The sequence below is a fragment of the Pristiophorus japonicus genome, chromosome 3 (genome assembly GCF_044704955.1).
Source record: "Pristiophorus japonicus isolate sPriJap1 chromosome 3, sPriJap1.hap1, whole genome shotgun sequence".
Taxonomy (NCBI): Eukaryota; Metazoa; Chordata; class Chondrichthyes; family Pristiophoridae; genus Pristiophorus; species Pristiophorus japonicus.
Window position 1 is genome coordinate 159,050,407 of NC_091979.1, and position 24,513 is coordinate 159,074,919.

Sequence of the window (24,513 nt, forward strand, 5' to 3'; positions counted from 1 at the left end):
GTGGTTTTCACTCCCTTGTAGAGCGCCTGAGTTGGAGCTCCGGTTGTTGGGTGCTGGCCTGAGTGTCTACTGTTTGCGGTGCCTCAGGCCTGTCCGGACTGCCCACAGTGACTGGGCTCTCCTCCACTTGGTTCCGGTGTTCTGTCACCTGTGGTAGAGTAAACTCTACGTCGTTTCTTCCTCTGCTTCGATGGGGTTGCTGTACCTCCTTTTAGTTTGATCCACGTGTTTGCGGCAGATTTGTCCATTGGTAAGTTTAACTACCAAAAACCTATTTCCCTCTTTGGCAATTACAGTGCCTGCAAGCCAATTGGGCCCTGCAGTGTAATTAAGGAAAAAACAGGGTCATCGACATCAATACATTGCGCCCTCGCATTCCTGTCATGGTAGTCACATTGTGACTGACGCCTGCTCTCAACAATTTCTTTCATAGTAGTGTGTATAAGGGATAACCTGGTTTTGAGCGCCCTTTTCATTAACAGCTCTGGGGCTGGGACCCCTGTGAGCAGTGTGGTTGGTATCTATTGGGCAACAGAAAGCGTGATAAGCGGCTTTGTAGTGAACCCCCTTGGATTCTGAGCATCCCCTGTTTGATTATCTGCACTGCACATTTCGCCTGGCCGGTTGAGGCCGGCTTGAACGGTGCCGTTCTGACATGGTTGATTCCATTATCTGCCATGAAGTCCTGGAGTTCAGTGCTGGTGAAGCACGGGCCATTGTCGCTGGCCAAGACATCCAGTAGACCATGGGTGGCGAACATTGCCCGTAGACTTTCTACCGTGGCAGAGGATGTGCTTGAATTTAAAATGGCACACTCCATCCATTTGGAGTAAGCGTCTACTACAACCAAAAACATTTTTCTCATGAAAGGACCTGCGTAGTCCATATGGATGCGTGACCATGGCTTGGCGGGCCAGGACCAGTGGCTAAGGTGGGCTTCCCTGGGTGCGTTGCCCAGCTGAGCACACGTGTTGCACCTGCGAACACAAAGTTACAGGTCTGCATCTATCCCTGGCCACCAAACGAGTGACCTGGCAATTGCCTTCATCATGACAATGCCCGGGTGCTCATTGTGAAGTTCTCTGCTAAACACCTCTCTGCCCTTCTGGGGCATGACTACTCGGTTTCCCCACAGTCGGCAATCGGCCTGAATCAAGAGTTCATCCTTGCGCCTATGAAATGGTTTAAACTCCTCAGGGCATGCCCCGTATGTAGCTGCCCAGTCCCCATTCAGCACACATTTCTTAATTAAAGACAGTAGCAAGTCTTTCTTTGTCCAGACTTTAATCTGATGGGCTGTCACAGGTGAGCCTTCACTTTCGAAAGCTTCAACAGCCATGACCATCTCAGTATCATGCTCAGCTGTCCCCTCAGTGGTAGCCTGCTGAGTGCATCGGCACAGTTTTCAGTGCCCGGTCTGTGCCGAATTGTATAGTCATAAGCGGCTAACGTAAGTGCCCACCTCTGTATGCGGGCCGATGCTTTCGCATTTATGGTCTTCTTGTCAGCCAAAAGGGACGTGAGGGGTTTGTGATCTGTCTCCAGCTCAAATTTCCTGCCAAACAGGTACTGGTGCATTTTTTTTACTGCATATACACATGCTAGTGCTTCCATTTCTACAATCCCGCAGCCCTTTCTGCCCGGGACAGACTTCTGGAGGCATAAGCTACCGGCTGTAACTGACCATTGGCATTCACATGCTGCAACACACACCCGACCCCATAGGACAACGCATTACACGTTAAAAACTAGTTTCTTACACGGATCATATAGCGTTAACAGTTTGTTGGAACATAACAAATTGCATGCTCTATCAAAAGCCCTTTCCTGGCTGTACCCCCAGACCCAATCGTGACCTTTGTGTAGGAGCTCGTGTAGCGGCTCTAACAGCGTGCTCAATTTGGGAAGAAAGTTATCAAAATAGTTCAGGAGCCCGTTTTGGACGCAGTAGGTCTGATCCCGTCTGCTGCTACCCTCCTCCTCAGGAATTCTACCTCTGGAGCTAAGACGATGCACTTCGCCTTTTTCAGTCGCAGCCCTACGCGGTCCAGTCTGTGTAGCACCTCCGCCAGGTTGTGGAGGTGTTCTTCAGTATCACGACCCGTGATGAGGATGTCGTCTTGAAAAACCACCGTCCTTGGAATCAACTTGAGGAGGCTTTCCATATTTTGCTGAAAGATCGCAGGCAGCCAAATGAATCCCGAACGGACATCTGTTATACTCAAACAACCCCTTGTGTGTCATGATGGTGGTCAGCTTCTTCGACTCACTCGCCAGCTCCTGGGTCATGTAAGCTGAGGTCAGGTCCAATTTTGAAAAAAGTTTGCCACCGGCTAGCGTCGCAAAGAGGTCCTCCGCTCTCGGTAGCAGGTACCGGGAGTGACATCCAATTGATGGTAGCATTGTAATCGCTACATATCCTGACCGACCCATCCGCCTTGAGCACCGGCACAATCGGGCTGGCCCAGTCACTGAATTTGACTGGCGAGATGATGCCTTTCCTCAGCAGGCGGTCCAATTTGCATTCTATCTTTTCCCGCATCACGTACGGCACCGCTCTGGCCTTGTTGTGTACTGGCCTGGCGTCCGGGTTTATGTGAATCACTACCTTGGTCCCCATGAAAGTGCCATGCCGGATTGAAAGTGAGTCAAATTTGTCCAGCACCTGTGAGCATGGTACTCGCTCCACAGAAGAAATTGCATTGACATCGCCTCATTTCCAGTTCATGACAGCAAGCCAACTCCTCCCCAGTAGTGCGGGACCATCCCCCGGGACAATGCAGAGTGGCAACCTGTTCTCCGAATCTTTGTGGGTCACGACTACCATGGCACTGCCTAGCACCGGAATGATCTCCTTTGTATATGTCCGTAGCAGTGCGTCAATCGGAAATAATTTTGGCCTTCTGGCCTTGGACACCCACAACCTTTCGAACTCTGATACTCATCAGCGACTGGCTGGCCCTCCGTGTCCAGCTCCATTAATACTGGGATGCCACTGAGGAGCACTTTCATCATTATCGGTGGCGTCCTGGTATATGAACTGTATATGTGCTCCACATGAACTCGCTGAACTTCAGCTTCCAGCGATTTCCCACAGTATTCATTTGGCCTCGTAGCACTTACATCAGGCCCGTCCTCCTCGTACATCAACCTGGCTGCAGGCTTCCTGCACATACGCACCAAGTGACCGCTGACGTTGCAGTTTCTGCAGGTATATTGCTGATACCTGCAAGCTCTGGCTGGGTGTTTGCCTCCAGACCTCCAGCATGAGCTAGAGGCCCCATTGTTGGAAACAAAAGGTCCATTACCTGTCGATTGTCTCTGTAACTGTCCTTAAGCGCACCAATAACAGGTGTTGATGGCCCCATTACTGGCCACATTGTCCATTGCGATGGCATGAATTGCTGTTCAGCTAGCCATTGTCTCTGTTGAATTCCCCCTTTGGGTTCGACTGCATGCTGGGGCATGTCCGATTGCCCTTGGCTGCCTAGAGAACTGTGTGCCGTGTTAACAATGTTGACTCCCTGGTCGTTTGCCGCATTTGAGCCAAGGTTTTTGCCATAAATCATTCTGGTCTCTTCCTCCCCTGAGATAATTGTCTGGGCTTTCATAGCCACCGCTTCCAAGGTCAAGTCTTTGGTCTCAATCAGTTTCCTGAAAAACCCAGCGTGCCCGATGCCCTCAATAAAAAAGTCTTGCAGCATCTCCGCTCTGCATGCATCTGTGAACTTACATAGGGTCGCCAGTCGCCTGAGATCTGCCACGAAGTCTGGAACGTTTGCCCTTCTCGCTGCCGGTGCGTGTAAAACCGGTGTCTCGCCATGTGCATGCTGCTCGCTGGTTTAAGGTGTTCCCTGATCAACTTACTGAGCTCGTCAAATGCCTTGTCCGCCGGCTTCTCTGGCGCTAGAAGGTCCTTCATCAGGGAGTATGTTCTGGATCCACAAACCGTCAGATAAGCCCTGCGTTTGTCAGCCGAATCCTGTCCCAACCATTCCTTAGTGACAAAACTTTGCTGTAGTCTCTCAACAAAGTCGTCCCAATCATCACCAACACAGTACCTATCTTCTGTGCTGCTAGTGGCCATGCTCGCATGGTTTAAATCCCAGTTTCTCGTCGCCAATATGTCCTTACTATACAGTATAAATGCACACAGAGACAGACGGTGGGTGGAACTTCCCCTTTTATACAGAAAAGTCCAGGTTAGGAGTGTCTCCCACAAGTTTGCCCCCTGTAGTCAGTGTTCTCAAGGTATACAACTTAGGTCAGCTTATACATGGGTTACAATAACAGTTGAATATATGACAGAGAGTGAGCAATCACCCGTCACTGCCCGGCAGATCAAAACCTGGACAAGCCAGGACCTCTTATTATCTCTAGTCAAAAGCTGTGTGCTTCACGGGAGCTGGTCCAGTGTCCCAGTGGAAATGCAGGAAGAGATAAAGCCGTTACAGCGGCGCAAAAATGAAATGTCTGTACAGGCAGACTGCCTTCTGTGGGTCAATCAGGTAGTGACCACAAGAAGGGCAGAAACACCTTCATCAATGACCTCCACAGTACCCACCCAGACATCGCAATGATGAAAGCGATAACCAGATCCCACGTGTGGTGGCCCGGTATCGATGCGGACTTAGAGTCCTGCGTTCACAGATGTAATACATGCTCGCAGTTAAGCAATGTACCCAAGATGGTGCCACTAAGTTTATGGTCTTGGCCCTCCAAACCGTGGTCTAGGATACACGTCGACTATGCAGGCCTGTTCTTGGGTAAAATATTCCTTGTGGTTGTAGACGGGTACTCCAAGTGGATTGAACGCGAGATAATGTCGGCTAGCAAGTCCACTGCCACTACTGAAAGCCTGCGGGCCATGTTTACCACACACGGCCTACCCGATGTCCTAGTGAGCGACAACGGGCCATGTTTTACCAGTGCGGTGTTCAAAGAATTCATGACCCGTAACGGGATCAAACATGTCACATCTGCCCTGTTTAAACCAGCGTCCAATGGTCAGGCAGAGAGATCAATGCAAACCATCAAACAAGGCTTGAAGAGGGTAACTGAAGGCTCACTGCAGACTCGCCTATCCCGAGTCCTGCTTAGCTACCGCATGAGACCCCACTGGGATCCCACCTGCTGAACTGCTCATGAAAAGAGCACTTAAGACAAGACTCTCATTAGTTCATCCTGATCTACATGAACAGGTAGAGAGCAGGTGGCTTCAACAAAGTGCATATCATGATAGCGCAAATGTGTCACGCGAGATTGAAATCAATGATCCTGTATTTGTATTAAATTTCGGACAAGGTCCCAAGTGGCTTCCCAGCACTGTCGTGGCCAAAGAGGGGAGCAGGTGTTTCGGGTCAAACTTTCAAATGGACTCATTCACCGGAAACACTTGGACCAAATCAAACTCAGATTCACGGACTATCCTGAGCAACCCAACTTGGATCCTACCTTTTTTGATCCCTCAACATACACACCAGTGGCAACCAGCACTACGGTTGACCACGAAGCAGAACCCATCATCCACAGCAGCCCACAAGGGCCCAACAAATGATTCCACAACATCAGCTTTCAAACCAAGATGATCAACCAGGGCAAGAAGGGCCCCAGATCGACTCACATTGTAAATAGTTACACTATTGACTTGGGGGGGGGGGGGGGGCCGGGGGCAGGAAGTGTTGTTATATGTGGACTTGTATTTACTCTGTACAGCCACCAGAGGGCTCATACCCTGGAGTCCCAAGGGATCCCATAACCCTTTGGGAGCACTGGTATTTAAGGAGGCTTCACAGGTTGGAGAGGCACTCTGGAGACCTGCAATAAAAGACTAAGGTCACACTTTACTTTGAGCTCACAGTGTTCACTCTTTCTCCATACACAACACATCCATACTGAGCTGTAGTATCTTTTAGGAGTGCACAACTTAACATATCATTGACCGCTGTGGTTTCATTAAAAGGTTTTTTGTCTTCCCACAGAAAAGTGCTAAACAACTCCCAAAAGCAACAGCATTTTTGGCTTTGGGCAAATGCCCCTCACGGAGCTTTTCTATAGGTATTGTACAGCATTATTGTTATAATCTTGTTTTCAAAACATTCTTCCAACACATAAACTAACCAAGACAAAGACCTTTAACTTTTCTATTCTGCCACTTTAAATTCCCGTGGGGGCGGGGGCAATTTTCCCCGAATACTTTAGGTGCTAAAGAGCCTTCAAGGTGGCCAAGATGCCATTTAGTAAAGGAGTTGAAGTTTGCATTAGGAGTTTAGAAGAATGAGAGGGGATCTCATAGACAGTGGTTGGTTATCCAATGAAACAGGAAGAGAAAGGCACCCAACACTGGCCAGTGGTATTAAGGTGATGAATTAGCAAACAAGCAATAATTGAGTTAGAGGGGTTGTGGGTTTAAGATCGACTCCAGGATTTGAGCACATAATTTAGGCCGGCCCACCAATGCACTACTGAGTGAATGCTGCATTGTTAGAGGTGCTGCCTGTCTGATCAGCTGAACATAAAAAAATTTATGGCATCATTCAAAAAGGAGCAGTGAGTTTTACCGGTGTACTAGATAACATTCCTCCCTCAACGTTCATCATCGAAACAGTTTAACTGGTCATTCATCTCATGTTGCTGTTTTGGTATTATACTGTGTGCATGTTGACTGCTGCCTTTGCCTCCATAACAGTGACTACCCTTCAAATGTAACTGATTGGATATGAAATGTTTTGAGGAGCCCCGCAGACATGAGGTATCTTATATAAATTAAAGTTCTTTCTCTTCTAGTAGCAAGAAGTGGTGACATATGATCAGATGAGCACGAGATTATGTCTATAAGAAAATAGTTTTCAACAGAAATCATAGCAAGTGGCAAATTTAATTTACATCAACTTGAAGATTTTTTTTTTGTTCTGAGTTTTTCCAATGGAAATAACATTTTAAAAAGCAGACACCATTCCTGCAACACAGGGGAATAGCCCAGCATTGATGGAAAGATCATTAAATTCAAAATAGAATAGAACCATGTAAAATGTATTCAACTTCGCATTTTAATACAAGATATAAAGGATCCCAACTAGGTGATACAGCACTTCAGTTCTACCTAGCATCCATTAGTAATGAATATAATGTTAAGCAAAAAATGAATTATTTTCAAGTTTATTTATGTTTTAAATATAACCTTAGTGTAATCAGCAAACAGTTGCCTCAATCCACACAAAGTTTTGTTTATCTGTGTTTATTGCAATAAAATAAGACAACCAAAAACATCTTTACAAAGTTAAATCCACTTATATTGAAACCAAGAGTATTAGTGTGTTATTTTATATAGTGTTTATTTTAAACTGTACTCAAGCTGCAGCACTGGTTTCCATTAGAACAGGGAATAACAGTTCTAACACATCTGTGCAAGAAAAAAATGGAATAACCAGTCTTCCAAATTAATTTTGCCTCCTTTGAAAACTGGGCCAGGAAAAATATTGTCCCCCAAATTTTCTGCCTCCTTTCCTGATGCTGGGCTACAGTTTTATGAAAAGGAAAGTCCTCTGGCACCTTGCTATTGCTTCATGCATTAGCTTAGACAATGAGTGACTATGGGCTATTTGACCACAGCAGAGTTCAATCCTGCCCTCACCCAATGTCCACACATGCACTTTTTCCAGCATTAGTTACCAATTATAAGCCTCCCTAGCACAGAGGTACCAACGCTCACAGGAGTGCCCAATTACAGGCATAGCTGAAATCATAACAGCACAGACCTGGGAAAGTACTTTTAAACAGCTCCATCAATTCTGGATAGATAGCAGGGCAGTTCTGTTGAAACTGCCACGTTTCTGATGCATGGTTTTCACTAATTGGATTTATGCTGTATTTTACCACGACAAGTGGCTTTGTATAAGTCATCACTGTTTTAAAAACACTGCTTTTTAAGCACTAAACAAATGTTGCTGTTTAGGATTTATTTTTAGAAAGAATAGTATCTAGTTTTGAGTATAATCTGATTTGGACAGTACTTTTCGTTTTCTTTTTGTTTCATAATTCTGGAAAAAAAGTTAAACCACACACTGTTCTCAAAGATTTCAAAAACTAGCCACCATTACATACAAGCCCTTAAATAAAGCTCCATTTAAAAAAATATCTATTTGATATGGGGAAAAAACAGAAAACAATAATGCAAACAATTGGAAGCAATGCTGGTAAAGTGTATTACAAACTGAACAAAGCAGAATGCATCAACAACACCATGATAGAGGTTTACACTAGTGAGAAAATGTACTGTACGTAAATAGGGCCAAATCTGGTATCTCAGTGTACTGGAACACTAATATGCTGCATCACAACAGTGGGGTCCGAGGTTTCATAAGATCCAATCTTGCCAACCTGCATGGTGAGTCAGGGAATGCCGGGGGGGGAGAGTCGGGGGGGAAGAAACATAATTCTCAGTTGCAAGAGGCATATGTGCCTGCAATACAACAAAGAAAAGTGTAACATATTAAATAATGTAACATATTAAATAAACCAATCACATGCTCCAAAGGTTAAACTTTTCTTTAAACACAACATAACTAATACTGTAAAGTACATTTTCAAAAGTAGGAAACGTTTTAATGACAGATGTTAAATGTTTAGCAAGTCTCATCTCCTCCATTTCAATTCTTCCCTGTTCCAGGCGATCACCTACATACCATTCTTTAAGGAAAAAGTTATTCTAAAGCTTTCAGTCCCAATACTCTGACGGGGAATGAGATATGCTTCCATACAGCAAGAGGCCATTGTATCTCCACCCCCACCCCCACCACACACCCTCTATAGCATGGTCAAACATCTTCATTTAGCAATTTAGTAGATAACTGATGTAATCTACTACATATATCAGATTAGATTTGAACAACTGCACTCCTGATACAAAGCTTCATCCATCAGACCGCAATCTGGCAATTCAGGCACGGAAGTCAGCACCACCCACGGGAGTTTTCATAATGAATGAAAAGTACCCTGGGACCTGTTAAATTCTTTGCCAGAATTCCCAATATGCACTCCCAACAGGGAAAGCTCAACTCGGAGTGCTAATTTGTAAAATCTACCCTATAGTGTAAAACACACTCAAATGATAATTGCACATAGAAACATAACAGATGCAGTCTTTATAACGGGCTTCGATTTGATTCAGAAAGGCACATCATTCAATTACAGATGCATTAGTCCTCTGTGTTAATCTTCCACATTCCATGGATAAATAAGGCAAACCAAACCAATTGAGAGGTTAGGGGTAGCTGAAAGGGAGAAAAGTGGTGCCTTTCTCTTCATGAAATTTTCACCATGCACCAAGTTTCCCTTATTATCACAACTTATTTTCAGAGTACAGTGCCTCTTGTATTTCCCACTCCAAATGTTTTTCCTTTTACTCTCTATTCCTGAGGCAGAGACTCATGCTCGGGTGCAGTTCCACAGGCAGGAGCATCTCAACCAAGTGGACATTCTCCATATGCAAATCTGAAAATTACGTTGATGGGCCATTTAATCATTGGGCCATCACAATCTATTCCAGTCATGTCATCATCTGGTGTCGCCACACACACACTGTTCCAACAGGGTAGTTGGACATCATTCCCTAGCCTAACCCTGGACACAAATGTCCAACTGCCACCATGGCTAACTCAACACAAACCAGGGATTGAGACTTCACAATTTGTACTCGAGGGTGTCCCACTTTGTGATGTATTTACTAACTAAGGCATTAACAAGCTCTTGATTTTTCTAATTTATCAGAACCATTAAATTAAACATTAAATATAAAAGATTGAGGGGTGAACAGATTGCGATGTTTAAAATGTTAAAAGGATTTGATAGGGTAGATAGAGAAAGCATTTCTGCCGGTGGGGGAATCAAGGAGGAGAGGACAATCTTAAAATTAGAGCTAGGTCATTCAGGAGCGAAATCAGGATGGCCATTTAAAACGAAGATGAGGAGAAATTTCTTCACAGAGGGTTGTGATTCTTTGGAATTCTCTACCCCAAAAGGGCTGTGGATGCTGAATCACTGACTACATTCAAGGTTGAGATCGATAGATTTTTGGACTCTAGGGGAATCAAGGGATTATGGGGATCGAGCAGGAAAGTGGAGTTGAAGATCAGCCAAGATCTTATTGGATGGTGGAGCCGGCTCGAGGGGCCATATGGCCTACTCCTGTTCCTAATTCTTACGTTCTTAGAAATCTGTAAATCTCTCCCCTAAAAGGCTGTGGATTCAGGGACAATTGAAGCTTTCAAGACGGAGATCGATTGATTTTTGTTATGTACGGGTATCAAGTGATCTGGAGCAACGGTGGGTAAATGGAGCTGAAGTACGGATCAGCCATGATCAAATTGAATGCTACAGCAGGCTCAAGGGCCTGAATGGCCTTGTCCTAATGTTCCTAAGAGATAAGATTACTGACATCTGCAAAAGTTAGTAAGCATAGTTTAGTTCTGAGGTAAACCCAGTGCTATTAAGTATTAGGATGGACCCAGAAGATATGGTGATAAGGATGGTGCTGCAGAACAAAGACTACCTGCAACAAAGATGCTACACACCCCCAAAACCTGTGATCAAGATGGAATCTTATGATAAATCATTGATGCCATTTCATTAATAGCCTGTTTAACTGCACTAAATCCTTGCCCCTGGTTGGTATTGACACTACACAGTAATCTCAGGAGAATAAATTAATGTTTCTCACCTTCTTCCCCCACCAACTCTAGTCCCTACAATATTGCCAGTAGTCCATTGTGGAAATGCATCTGGCATTTTTCATTAGGATAACTGGCCAAAATGAAATCTCAACACTCAACAGTATTGTGTCAAAGTTTCTTAATGTCTTCCACCAGTGTACATGAATCTTGCTGTTCTCCTGATAAAACTAGGCACTCTTAAGCAATTTAAGTAATCTGGCTTAATATGGCAATAATAAGTGCATTAATGGTACAGCACCGAGAATCTGGAGTTTCGGAATCCGGACAATCCGTGGCGGGATCGTCCGGAATTCAGAAAATGTTCTGGAATCCGGATCCCGGCTGACCCCCCCACCCTCCCCCAGCTACCTACCTTGGCTCAGGCGTTTCCGGACTCGGGATGTCGGAAAGACGTTAGTCCGGAAATATATGAACCTGGGCTCGGGCATTTCCGGATTTGGGACGTCATAAAGACGTTCCGAAGTCCGGAAATACACAGAATCCAGAGTGGCCTCAGTCCTGAGGCTTCCGGATTCTCGCGCTGTGCTTGTACAATAATTTCCCACTGCAATTTAGGCGGAAAATATTGCTCAGTTGCAAAATGACCTAGGTTAGTACCTGTCCTCCATGCCAATCTAGTTGGTCAATAAAAGAGCATCAACATTACTACATTTCTGTGCATTTTTTTTGGATTCCTGTAATTATGTACCTGATGCAGACTTCAATGTTTAAGCAAACATCAAATGTAGAGGGAGATTTGCACCTCCAGGAATAGGTTTTGAATATATCAAAAGCTTTCCTTTGGAGTGGGCTTAGGAAAAGCAAGACTTATAGGACAACTTTACATATATCAAGGTTTGACAAAAAGAAAGGTGTGATCACTTCAGACTGTAAATTTTAACAGCGTTCCAACCAACTTATGATCTGTCACAACAGTGTGTTAAAAGAGAGAACTTCCTGCAATCAACAGAGATTTGGAAACTTGGATGTGGCCTATATATTTACTTTATGTAATATTGAATGTCCATGTGAAATTTACTATACTGAAAATAAACAAACAGCGGACTGCCAGTAGGCACTATACATGTGTGCAAAGCAAAATGTCACTCAGAAAAGCACAAAATCATTAAAAGAACAGGCAACTGTAACAATTTACCCCAATAGCTTCCTTTGACTTGGCCATGATATGTGGAAGATAAATGAAGAAGGGCACCGCCACTTTGCATTATAGACAAGGCTTGTTCTGAGCAATATTTTTGTATATCTTCATTTATTGAATTAACAGGATTTCATTGTATGCTAGTATGGGTTAGACACTACCAGGGTTTCAAACTACAACAGCGAATAGCAGTGTCGAACTTCTATAATACTGAGCCCAAGTAATCAGAACCAGCACACTGTTGCTCTTAAAGATTCTCAAAAACTGTTGAAAGTTTTTTCTAAGCTGCATTATTTTACATTTAAAAAATACCTTTCCTCCCCACAAGCTAAACCTATGTGTGAAATTATGGAAAAATGCAGTTAAGGAAGCAGATTCTATGCATCGCATTTCAGAATATATGCAAATCAGGCTTCTGTATTCTTATTGTACATGAAAGTGTATTAAAATTAGTTGACGGGGAAGAAATTATAGTGGATAGGGTAGGAGAGTGAGAGAATATTTTCCCTCAACAAAATTTGATTTACAGAGAAAGCCTTCATTGAATCTGGTGAAAAAAGGTGAGTAACTAACCTTTACATAATGATTTGTCACGCTATTTACATAATTTACTTTCTACAGGCACCTGATAAAAGCAGAAGAGACCTGTAGTCAACTGTGAGAAAAATGACTCATGCAGTAGTCCAAAATGGAGAATAAAAGGAATTAGCACAGCATTGTGCACTAATAATATAAAAAGGAAGCCAAATCTCCAATATCCACATTTTGTATTGTTCATGTTCGAGGCCCAAATACTGTTAATTGCCGCAGCAACCCCTTTGGCTCTGCTGATTCGTTTCCTGAAGATTTACCCCTCGATTTCTGGCAGCAGTTGCTGGATTTTGAGGATCATTTTTTGGCATTTTCTTAGCTGTGGGAAAAATGACAGAATTCAGTTAGTAATGTGGCTAAATAACCCACTCTGAAAACTGTTTCAGCTTAGAATCATAGAATGGTTACAGCGCAGAAGGCGGCCATTCGACCCGACGAGCCCGTGCCGACTCCCCTACCCTTTCCCCATAGACTTGCAATTTTTACCTTTCAGATATTTATCCAACTCCCTTTTGAAAGATAAAGTGGAGTCTGCCTCTACCAGCCTTTCAGGCAGTGCATTCCAGATCTTAACCACTCGCTGCGTAAAAAGTGTTTTCTTACATCGCCTTTGGTTCTTTTGCCAATCATCTTAAATCTGTATCCTCTGGTTCTCGACCCTTCTGCCAATTGGAACAATTTCTCTCTATCTACTCTGTCCAGACCTCTCATGATTTTGAACACCTCCATCAAATCTCCTCTCAATCTTCCCTGTGTCAAGGAGAACAACCCCAGTTTCTCTAGTCTATCAACATAACTGAAGTCCCTCATTCCTGGAATAATGCTCGTAAATCTTTTCTGCATCTTCTCCAAGGCCTTCACATCCTTCCTAAAGTGTGGTGCCCAGACTTGGACACAGTACTCCAGTTTAAGCCAAACCAGTGTTTTATAAAGGTTCATCATAATTTCCACACTTTTGTACTCTATACCTCTATTTATGAAGCCCAAGATACCATAAGCCTTTTTAACTGCTTCTAAACCTGCCTTGCCACCCTCAACGATTTATGCTCACATACCATCAGATTTCTCTGTTCGTGCACCCCCTTTAGGATTGTACCATTTAGTTTATATGTCCATTCCTCATTCTTTCTACTGAAATGCATCACTTCACATTTTTCTGCGTTAAATTTCACCTTCCACATGTCTGCCCATTTCACCAGCCTGTCTATGTCTTCCTGAAGTCTGTCACTCTCCTCCTTACTGTTCACTATACTTCCAAGTTTTGTGTCACCTGCAAATTTTGAAATTGTGCCCTGTACACCCATGTCCAAGTCAGTAATATACATCAAGAAAAGCAGTGGTCCTAGAACGGACCCCTGGGTAACACCACTGTATACCTTCCTCCAGTCCAAAAAACAACCGTTCACCACTACTCTCTGTTTCCTGTGACTTAGCCAATTTCGTATCCAGGCTGCCACTGTCCCTTTTAATTCCATGGGCTTCAATTTTGCTGGAAAGCCTATGATGTGGCATTTTGTTGAATGCCTTTTGGAAATCCATGTACACTACATCAACTGCATTATCTCATCAAAAAGCTCGATCAAGTTGTTAAACACGATTTGTCTTCAACAAATCTGTGCTGGCTTTCCTCAATTAATTCACCCCTATCCAAGTGACTTAATTTTGTCCCCGATTACTGTTTCGAAAAGCTTCCCCCACTACCGAGGCTAAACTGACTGGCCTGTAATTGCTGGGTTTATCTTTACATCCTTTTTCGAACAATGGTGTAACATTTGCAATGCCCCAGTCTTTTGACACCACCCCCGTATCAACAGAGGATTGGAATGTTATGACCAGTATCGCCGTGATTTCCGCCCTCAATTCCTCAGCATCCTAGGATGCATCCCATCCGCTCCTGGTGATTTATCTACTTTAAGTACAGCCAGCATTTCTAATATCTCCTCTTTATCGAACGTTTATCATATCAAGTCAAGTCTCCACTACTTCCTCCTTCACTATGTCTGTGGCAGCATCCTCTTCCTTGCTGAAGACAGATGCAAAGTACTAATTTCGTACCTCAGCCATAACCTCTGTCTCCATGCATAGCTCTTCTTTTTGGTCCCTAATCGGCCCCACCCCTCCTCTTACTACCCTTTTACTATTTATATGCCTATGGAAGACTTTTGAATTACCTTTTATGTTGGCTGCCATTCTATTCTCATATCCTCTCATTTTCTTTTTCACTTCTCCTCTGACCTTTCTATCTATAGCCTGATTCGCAGATGTGTTTGCAACCCGACAGCTGTCATACGCACTCTTTTTCTGCTTCATCATATTCTCTATGTTTTGTCATCCAGGGAGCTCTGACTTTAGTTGCCCTACCTTTCACCCCCGTGGGAATGTACCTCGACTGTACCCAAACTATTTCCTCTTTAAAGGCAGACCATTGTTCCACCACAGTTTTGCCTGCCAATCTTTGATTCCAGTTTACCTGGGCAGGACCCATTCTCTCCCACTGAAATTGGCCTTCCCCCAGTTAAATATTTTGACTCTAGATTGCTCCCTGTCCTTTTCCATAGATAATCTAAACCTTATGATACAATGATCACTGTTCCCTAAATGTTCACCTAATGACACTTGCTCCACTTGACCTACCTCATTTCCCAGAACCAGATCCAACAATCCCTCCTCCCTCGTCAGGCAGGAAACATACTGATCAAGAAAGTTCTCCCGAACACACTTAAGAAATTCTTCTCCTTTACACTATTATAATCCCAGTCTATGTTAGGATAGTTGAAGTCCCCCATTATCATTACACTTATGGTTTTTGCATCTCTCTGCAAATTTGTTTCTCCATATCTTACCCACTATTTGGTGGTCTATAGAATACATTTAGTAGTGTAATGGCACCTCTATTATTTTTTAACTCTGGCCATATAGATTCTGTCCTTGACCCCTCCAGGACATCCTCTCTCTCTCCAGCACGAACATTCTCCTTAACAAATACTGCCACACCACCTCCAATCTTTCCTTCCCTATCTTTCTTGAACACCTTATAACCAGGAATATTTAATACCCAATCCTACTCTTTTTTTGAGCCAGATCTCAGTTATTGCCACATCATATTCCCAAGTGGCTATTTTTGCATGCAGCTCACTTACCTTGTTTACTACACTTTGTGCATGCATATACATACACTGTAAGCCTATCTTAGACCATGCTGTATTCTCTCTTAGTTGGACCCCACCTAATACCTTACTATTTCTTACTTTAGTGCTTTCTGCCTCGCCCAATCCTTTGAGCACTTTATTTCCCCTTTCTAATGGTACATCCTGGTGCCCATCCCCCTACCAAAGTAGTTTAAACCTTCCCCAACAGCACTAGCAAGTCTCCACTCGAGGATATTGATTCCGGCCCTGTTGAGGTGCAACCCGTCCAGCCTGTACACCTCCCCAGAACTGGTCCCAATGCCCCAGGAATCTGAGCCCTCCCTCCTGCACCATCTCTCTAGCCATGCGCTCATCTGCTCTATCCTCCTATTTCTATACTCACTCATGCGTGGCACCGGGAATAATCCAGAGATTACTACCTTTGAGGTCCTGCTTTTCAATCTCTTTCCTAGCTCCCTAAAATCTATCTGCTTCCCTCTTTCTACCTATGTCATTGGTACCAATATAGACCACAACCTCTGGCCGTTCACCCTCCCCCTTCAGAATGTTCTGCAGCCACTCAGTGACATCCTTAACCTTGTCACAAGGGAGGCAACATACCATCCTGGAGTCATGTTTGCTTCCAAGCTTGGTTTGTGTTTCAGCATGTGCTGTATATGCTGAAGTGTAACCTGCTGCAGAAGAGCTCGGTATACTTTAATATAAAAATTATAGCAGCATACATAATCAAGAACAGGTTGACGTTGAATTATTGTTCATTTTTCTGTTCACGTTATATTAGAAATTATGAATCTGATTTAGTCCTTAGTACCAAATGTACGTTGGCATTATGAGCTACTATTTATACAATTATAGTAATGTTTTGGTCCAAACTATATGAGCACTGAGCTGATTTTCCCATCCAGTGTTCAAATTTTGCAAATGTTTTTCCTTATCAACGTCTGAAAAAAAGTTTTCTCCTGATAGCAAAACCTGATATTTGTAAGTTAGAGCCAATGGCCTGGAAATTCCGGTCGGACGCTTCCCGTAGGCAATTGCCTACAGACCGGAGAATTTTTACTAAAGTACCTGGTGGTCTTGGAGGCACCCCGGATGCCGGTGGGGAAGTCTTCTCTTCCCGCGCTGCAAAGCGCGCTCCCGTCCGGAGGGTTCCCATGCAGAAGGTGCAGTTACATGTGACTGCTCAGCTAATCAGGTATGTATTTCACAGGTTCCCATTAATAGCACTGAAAACTCTTTCGTACCTATGAGTTCTCAGTGCTATTAATGGGAGAAAACCAAACACAATAATAAAAAATAAAAAACAGACCACACATATTTAAAATTAGTTGAAATTAAAGTTATTAATGTCTTAGAAAAATAAAATATTTTCCGATTTTTAAAAAAGTTTTAAAAATTATGGTTAAAAATAAACTTACCGTATTGGGCAGGGTTTATAACAATAAAGTATCTTTTTACAATTTTATTTTAACATGTTTTACTGTGTTTTAAAACACTTGCGCTTGTAAAAGTAGGCTATGCGCCTGCTTTTATCAGGCGCAAGATTTTTGAGGACATTTGCTGGGTAAGATATGCGTAAATACCGCAATCTTGCCCAAGCAAATGTCCTTGCTTCTGATCTGCGGATGATCTGTCATGCTCCAGCTTGATAGATCAAAAAAGCCAGTTTTCAGCACATGCGCATTGCGTGCTGAAAACTGGCTTTTCCGAAGTCTTCCCAGGTCTGTAGAAACTTCATACGGGCTCGGGACGTCGGATTTTCTGGGCCATTATCTCCTTTTAAATCGATGTCTTTTAGTGAAACACTGCGCACTAATGAAGAAATATCGTTGCTGAGAACTCAGTTTTCCAATTTTTGTCACTCAGTGCCAGGAAACAATCTCAAGTGATTCATCACCTGGTGCAGGGTACAAAGCTCTTCGCGAGATGCAATGCCTTGGAATTCAATTCAAACCGTCTAAGATCATTTCATATAGCATCCATACAGCCCGAAAAGAGAGAGATGGATACCTCCAGTAGTTTGAAGTGAATTCAAACCCAGATTGCAGTTGAAAGGACAGTGTGCTAACCCACAAATTTTCTGATAATTTTGTAAAATTAGAATGTGCAAATGCAGTTAAAAATGTAATCTACAAATGCCACTGTAATCTTCAAAGAGTTAACCTGGTTAGTAAACTTCAATTAAAATAATAAAACATCGAAAAGTTCCCTCACCCCCACTCATGTTGTCAGCTACTGTAAAATCTCACAAGGAGCAACACTGTTACTGGTAACTATGAGTGAAATAACATGAAGGTGCAAGTTATACAAAGTAGCATCTGATTTAACCAAGTAAAAAATGGTCCTAGTTTGAAGTGTTAGTCAGGCAAAATTTAACGTTCTATATTTTATCTTTTTTTGCATGTACATGAGTGTGAATGAGCCCACCTAGTTTCTCCACCCATATAAATACAATCTGGCTGTGGACTATGTGTGGGAGATTTGACGGGAGAGGATGACCAAAAATACAGCATCATTTATAGCACTGCCACCTCCACCGTAGTGGTCCCAGGCCTGGTGAACAGCCAGGCCAGAGGACGTCTGAAAACACTTGCACTCAGGATACTAAGGGACTAACCTAAGGTTTTTGTCCAAAGGCAACTTTTTACTTTAAAAAATAAATCTGTATAATAATCATGATAGAAAGATAAAATTTGCATGGCGCAAGAAAAAATGTAGCAGCATGAATGGAAACTTGATTGGTGGACAGGAAGCAAAATGAGGGTAAATGGGTGTTTCTCAACTGCTAGGATCACTGGTGTTCTTGGGATACATATCAATCATTTGAACTTGGGTTCAGGAAACATAATCTCGAAATTTGTTGACACAAAAGTAGAAGTGTCTGCAAATAGTGAAGAGGACTGTAACAGACTTTAGGGACACAGACAAGTTAGCAGAATGGGCAGACAGGAGGCAAATGTAACTTATTGTGGATAAGTGTGAGATAATATATATTGGATGAAAAAAATAAATGGATTGTACACAAAGATGTTGAAGGATCTGGATGAACAGAGAGACCTATACATTCAAATACATAATTCCTTGATAGTACAAGTGCAAATAAATAAAGCCATAAAAAAGCCCAGTAGAATTTTGTGATTCACAAATAGGGATATACAGTACACAAGAACACAAGAAATAGGAGCAGGAGTAGGCCATTCGGCCCCTTGAGTCTACTACACAATTCAATAAGATCATGGCTGATCTTCGACCTCAACTCCACTTTCCCACCCAACCCCCATAATCCCTTGATTCCCTTCAAGTCCAAAAACCTAATCGATCTCAACCTTGAATATACCCGAGTGAGCATCCACAGCCCTCTTGGGTAGAGAATTCTAAAGATTCACAACCCTCTGAGTGAAGATATTTCTACTCATCTCAGTCCTAAATGACTGACCCCTTATCCTGAGACAATGCCTTCTAGTTCTAGACTCTCCAGCCAGAGGAAAACAGCCCCATTGAAATTTAAAGTTCAAGAGTAAAGAAGTAATCATGAATTTATACAAAACAGTAGTTAGGCTACAAATAGAGAATAGTGTACAATGTTCAGCACCACATTATAGAAAGAACATTAAATCCATAGAAAGCATACCATATAGATTCACTAGTATGATGTCAGGGATGGGAAATCACAGTTTTAAGTAGAGACGAGATACTGGGACTATTTCCACTATAGCAGAGAAGGCCAAGGGGAGATTTGTTAGAGGTTTTTAATTAAACAATTAGGAAAAGTTTTAATAGAATGAATAGGAAAACAAAGTGCTTCCTCTGGTTGAGGAATCAATGACAAGGCATCGTTAATTTAAAATTGTTACTGAGAGTTAGGGGAGGGGTTAGGAGAAATTTCTTTATGCAGAGAAGCCGAGAATGTTTTGTCACAGGGAATGATTGAGGCAGGGACCATTGCTTCTCCAAAGGAAAACTGAACAAATATCTGAAGCAGAGGAAGATAAAAGGCTATGGAGAAAGCACAGGGCAGTGGGATTAGTTTTGGATTGCTCAAGACAGTACAGACATGATAGCCTGAATGGCTTTCTTCGGTGTTGTAAATAGCCCTGACTCCAACTTTAGAAACACAAGTTTATTACTTCCTGAATCTTTAAAAAAAAAACTTATAAAACTAAAACAAATGCAAAATACAGCACATGATGGAAAACTATACATTTGTAGGGCCCAAGTTTCCACATGATTTGCGCCTGATTTTTAGGAGCAACTGGTGGAGAACGGACTATCGTAGAAATCGCAATTCTCCACATTTTTTTTTCCGCAGTTCTAGTCAGGTAGAACAGTTCTACTTTGGAACAGAATTTTTTCTTCAAAAGGGGGCGTGTCCGGCCACTGACGCCTGATTTCAAAGTTTCCACAGTGAAAAGGTACTCCAAACTAAAGTAGAATGGAGCAAGTGAAGATTTTTGTAGAACTGAAAAAACCTGTTCTACACATTAAAAAAATCAGGCGCAGGTTACAAATTAGGTGTCCAGAACGAGGTTGGGGGGAGGGGAGGTGGGGAAGGGAAGTCATTAAATGCGACAATAAATCCTTATTTATACTTCTACAAATATTATACAAATAAATCCAACCTGAATAAACATTTATAAGCAAAGAAAAGATTAAATAAACCATCTTCCTACCTGTGTGAAAGTGCTTCAGGCAGGCCTTTTGGGACCGAAGGCTGAACGGGCTGGCCCGAGACTTCGGGCAAGGCCCATCCCCAGCACCAGATTTACAGGTAGGTGGCGTTGGTCGGGGAGGTTCAGTTCGGTTCGGGTCGGGGGGAAGGAGGGAGAGAGAGGGGGGGAGGGAGGGGGAGAGAGAGGGGGGGAGGGAGGGGGAGAGAGAGGGGGGGAGGGAGGGGAGGGAGAGAGAGGGAGGGGGAGGTCAGGTCGGGGAGGGGGAGGTCAGGTCGGGGAGGGGGAGGTCAGGTCAGAACCAGTACGAGGGGGGGAGAGCGGGAGCAGGAGCGCGGGTCGGGTCAGGTCCGGAGGTGGGGGGGAAGGAGGTGTCGGGTCTGGTCGGGGGGGGGGGGGGGGGGGAGAGCAGGAGCTGGCCGTGGGAGGAGCCTTATTCACGCAGCCCCAGTGAGGCCATTCGGCTAGGGCTAGGGGCTGCGTGCTTCGGGCACCTGGAGCTACTGCACTTGCGTGCCCACTGTAGCGCGCATGTGCAGAGGTCCCGGCACTGTTTTCAGCGCAGGGACCTGGCTCCGCCCCCCCACAGCTTGTGCTGCGCTGCGCCAAGGGCCAGAGGACCTGCAGGGAGGTGGAGAATACGGAGAATTTTTTTAGGCGCACTTTGTGGCGCGAAAAATGGGCATCCAGGTCGGGACTGCGCCGTTCTAGGCGCTTGTGGAAACTTGGGCCCGTAAAGATGCTTTGTTTTTGTTTGGATAAAACTATATAGCATGAGAATGTATATATATTAGATCCCATGAAGGAGTTCAATGTTGTACTCTGAAATTTGAGGAAGTACATAATTTCCCTGTCCCATAAACTAAGGAGTATTCTGTGTTTTATGCTAACCCACTTGCATTTAGATTTTGTGCATTCTTAATCCAGATCTAAATCAACAATGAAAACATTACAATCCAAAACACTGTACCTATTGCTAGAAATATATCATTGACATTCATGGCTGTCTTAGCTGATGTCTCCATGAAGAGCAGACCACAGTCCTCTGCATATGCTTGTGCTTCCTGAAAAATAATCAAAGGAAATACATATTTAATACTTCAGCAATAAATGTAAAAGTTAGTGTGCCAAGCCTAACTATCAATTATAAACATCTCCCCATGTTAAATCCATCCTGCCAACTCTTTTTTTGTGCACTGTGCAATTAAACACTCTCTGCCATCTCAGATTTGCTAAGTTCTTGCCCTAGCTACAGAGATATATGAATGTTAAACTTCTGTAGTTTAGATTATACTTCTGTAAAATAAAACTTGGGTCTCTGCTAAGTATTTTTGTTAAACCAAAAGGGGGGGGGAGGCATTAGAGGAAGAGTTGTAACCGCAGACTAGTATAGTATTCAACTCTTTTGTCACTCAACTTCAATAGTGCCATACATCAGCATCTTAGTGTAATGTGCTTTGTCTCATTCTCTTGGTAGATTACAGGACATTGATTATCCCAGGATAAAGCTTAAAATTTAATTAAAGAGGAATTACACTGCACTTAATTCCCCTACAATCCTAATTATAAAGGAATATTTCTGTACACTTATCTGTATATCCACACTCCTCACGACTGTAACCTGCTGATGTGACAGGAGAGGGAAGGTGGAAGTGATGTTAGGCACTGAGGCTCTGTGCCATTCTGATCATAGAATCATAGAAATTTGCAGCACAGAAGGAGACCATTCTGTCCATTGTGCCGGCCGAAAAAGAGCTATCCCGTCTAATCCCACTTTCCAGCTCTTGGTTCATAGCCCTGCAGGTTACGGCACGTCAAGTGCATAGCCAAGTACTTTTGCAATGATGGTTTCTGTCTCTACCACCCTTTCAGGCAGTGAGTTCCAGACCCCCACCACCCTTGGGGGACAAAGGTTCTCCTCAACTCCCCTCCAATTACTTTAAATCTATGCCCCCTGGTTATTGACCTCTCTGCTAAGGGAAATAGGTCCTTCCTATCCACTCTGTCTAGGCCCCTTATAATTTTATACACCTCAATTAACTCCCCCCTCAGCCTCCTTGGTTCAAAAGAAAATAACCCCAGCCTCTCCAATCTTTCCTCATCGTTAAAATTCACCAGTTCTGGCAACATCCTTGTAATTCTCCTCTGTACCCTCTCTAGTGCAATCACATCTTTCCTGTAATGTGGTGACCAGAACTGCATGCAGTACTCTAGCTGTGGCCGAGAGTTTTATACAGTTCAAGCATAACCTTCCTGCTCTTATATTCTATGCCTCAGCGAATAAAGGAAAGTATTCCATATGCCTTCTTAACCACCTTTTCTACCTATCCTGCTACCTTCAGGGATCTGTGGACATGCACTCCAAGGTCCCTCTGTTCCTCTACACTTCAGTGTCCTACCATTTATTGGGTATTCCCTGTCCTTGTTGGCCTACCCCAAATGCATTACTTCACACTTCTCCGGATTGAGTTCCATTTGCCACTTTTCTGCCCACCTGACCAGTCTATTGATATCTTCCTGCAGTCTACAGCTTTCTTCCTCACGATCAACTACACGGCCAATTTTTGTATCATCTGCAAACTTCATGACATGCCAATGTCTAAATCATTGATATATACCACAAAAAACAAGGGACCTAGCACAGAGCCCTGTGGAACCCCACTGGAAACAGCCTTTCAATCAAAAAAACACCCATCAACCATTACCCTTTGCTTTCTGCCACTGCGCCAATTTTGAATCTTACATGCCACTTTCCCTTGGATCCCATGGGCTTTTACTTTTCTGACCAGTCTGCCATGTGGGACCTTGTCAGAAACCTTACTGAGATCCATGTTAGCTACAAACATGCTCCCCTCATCAACCTTCCTCAAAAAATTCAATCAAGTTAGTTAGATACAACCTTCCCTTAACAAATCTAACCATGGAAATCATTCACCCTCCTCGTTACCTCCTTAAAAAATTTAATCAAGTTAGTCATTCACGAACTTCCCTTAACAAATCCAAAAAGGGAAAAAAAATCAAAAGTCTGATCGTAGCTCCATTTACTGTTTAGTATAGGGGAGGGTCTCCTTCTGAATCTGATTTCTAGAGGACTCCATTACCTTAGTTATATTACAGGATTCAAGTAGAAGTCTTCCACCAGCACAATCAAGATAGTTTTCACCTATAACTTGCTAGGTGGACAACTGGACTGTGTTCCCTTTGTATTCCTGATTTGAATCCTTCACTGAGGAAAAGCTCCAGGATATAAGTTCCTGTCATCTGGAAACCTTTGGCTCCAGGCTACTCATTTACATATAGTTTGAAGCAACGGAATTACTATATCCTTAGCAATAAAGGGAATGCTACTAAATTTCAAGAATGAGTCAATAGTTCACATTAGATTTACCTGTTTTGAAGACATATTTCTATGATGTCATTTAACTTTTTCAAAACCATGGGCTCAATTTTCCCGTGATTTGCGCTGTTTTCTTTTGGAGCAGGCTGCCATTTTTGGACCAAGTTGAAAAACCAGAGTTTCCCCAGCCAATTTGCATCAGTGTAACTCAGTTAGTTACAATTTTTTTAGGTCAGTTTTTTTTTCAGCCAAAGGGGGCATAACCTGCCACCCGCGTCAATTCTGGCCATTTATGGAAGTTTGGCCCAGTTCTGCTTCGTGGCCTTTCCAGAAAACCCTTGCGGAGAGTTAAATAAATTGGCGCAAGTAAGGAAATCAGCGCGGCAGGTGCCCGGACACACAGAAAAAGAATTGAAAAACACATAGCAGCAACTTAGCTCCAACCCTGCACGCAGGCTGTCCGGTCCCATTCGAGGACCCCATTCTCCCGGTCCGGTCCACACGAGAGAGAATGCGAGACAAGCGCGCACGGCGAGAGACCGAGCGCGGGAGAGAGAGCGTGCGCGCGTGAGACCGAGTGCGCTCTTGTTCGTGCTCACGGTCTCTCTCGCGGTCGCGCTCTCGCTCTTCTCCCGCGCTCGGTCTCGCACGCGGGAGAAGAGCGAGAGCGCGGGAGAGAGAGACAACACGAGCGCGAGAGAGAGAGCGAGCGCGAGAGAGACAGTGAGCACGAGCAAGAGCGCGCATCGCGACAGCGCGAGAGAGAGAGAGAGAGAGAGAGAGAGCGCGGGCTCGAGCTCGAGACCGAGGGGGTGCGTGCGCGAGACCAAGGGGGTGGGGGGGGTCGCGCGAGAGTGAGGGGGGGGGGGGGGGGGGGGCGCGCGAGACCGAGGGGGGGGGG

General features: G+C 43.8%; 1 protein-coding gene across 5 annotated transcripts in view; it reads right to left on the reverse strand.

Annotated features, from left to right (window-relative positions):
* Positions 1-7,221: 7,221 nt before the first annotated feature.
* The window catches only part of rab5b (RAB5B, member RAS oncogene family), an 87,093-nt gene continuing 69,801 nt past the window's right edge, over positions 7,222-24,513 (reverse strand). For all 5 annotated transcript variants that reach the window (XM_070875960.1, XM_070875957.1, XM_070875958.1 and 2 more), the window contains 2 exons: positions 21,246-21,339; positions 7,222-12,778 (listed from right to left, as the gene is read on the reverse strand). In XM_070875960.1, coding sequence (XP_070732061.1) covers positions 12,666-12,778; positions 21,246-21,339 — 207 coding nt within the window. In that variant the 3' untranslated portion in view covers positions 7,222-12,665. The remainder of the gene's footprint in view (positions 12,779-21,245; positions 21,340-24,513) is intronic.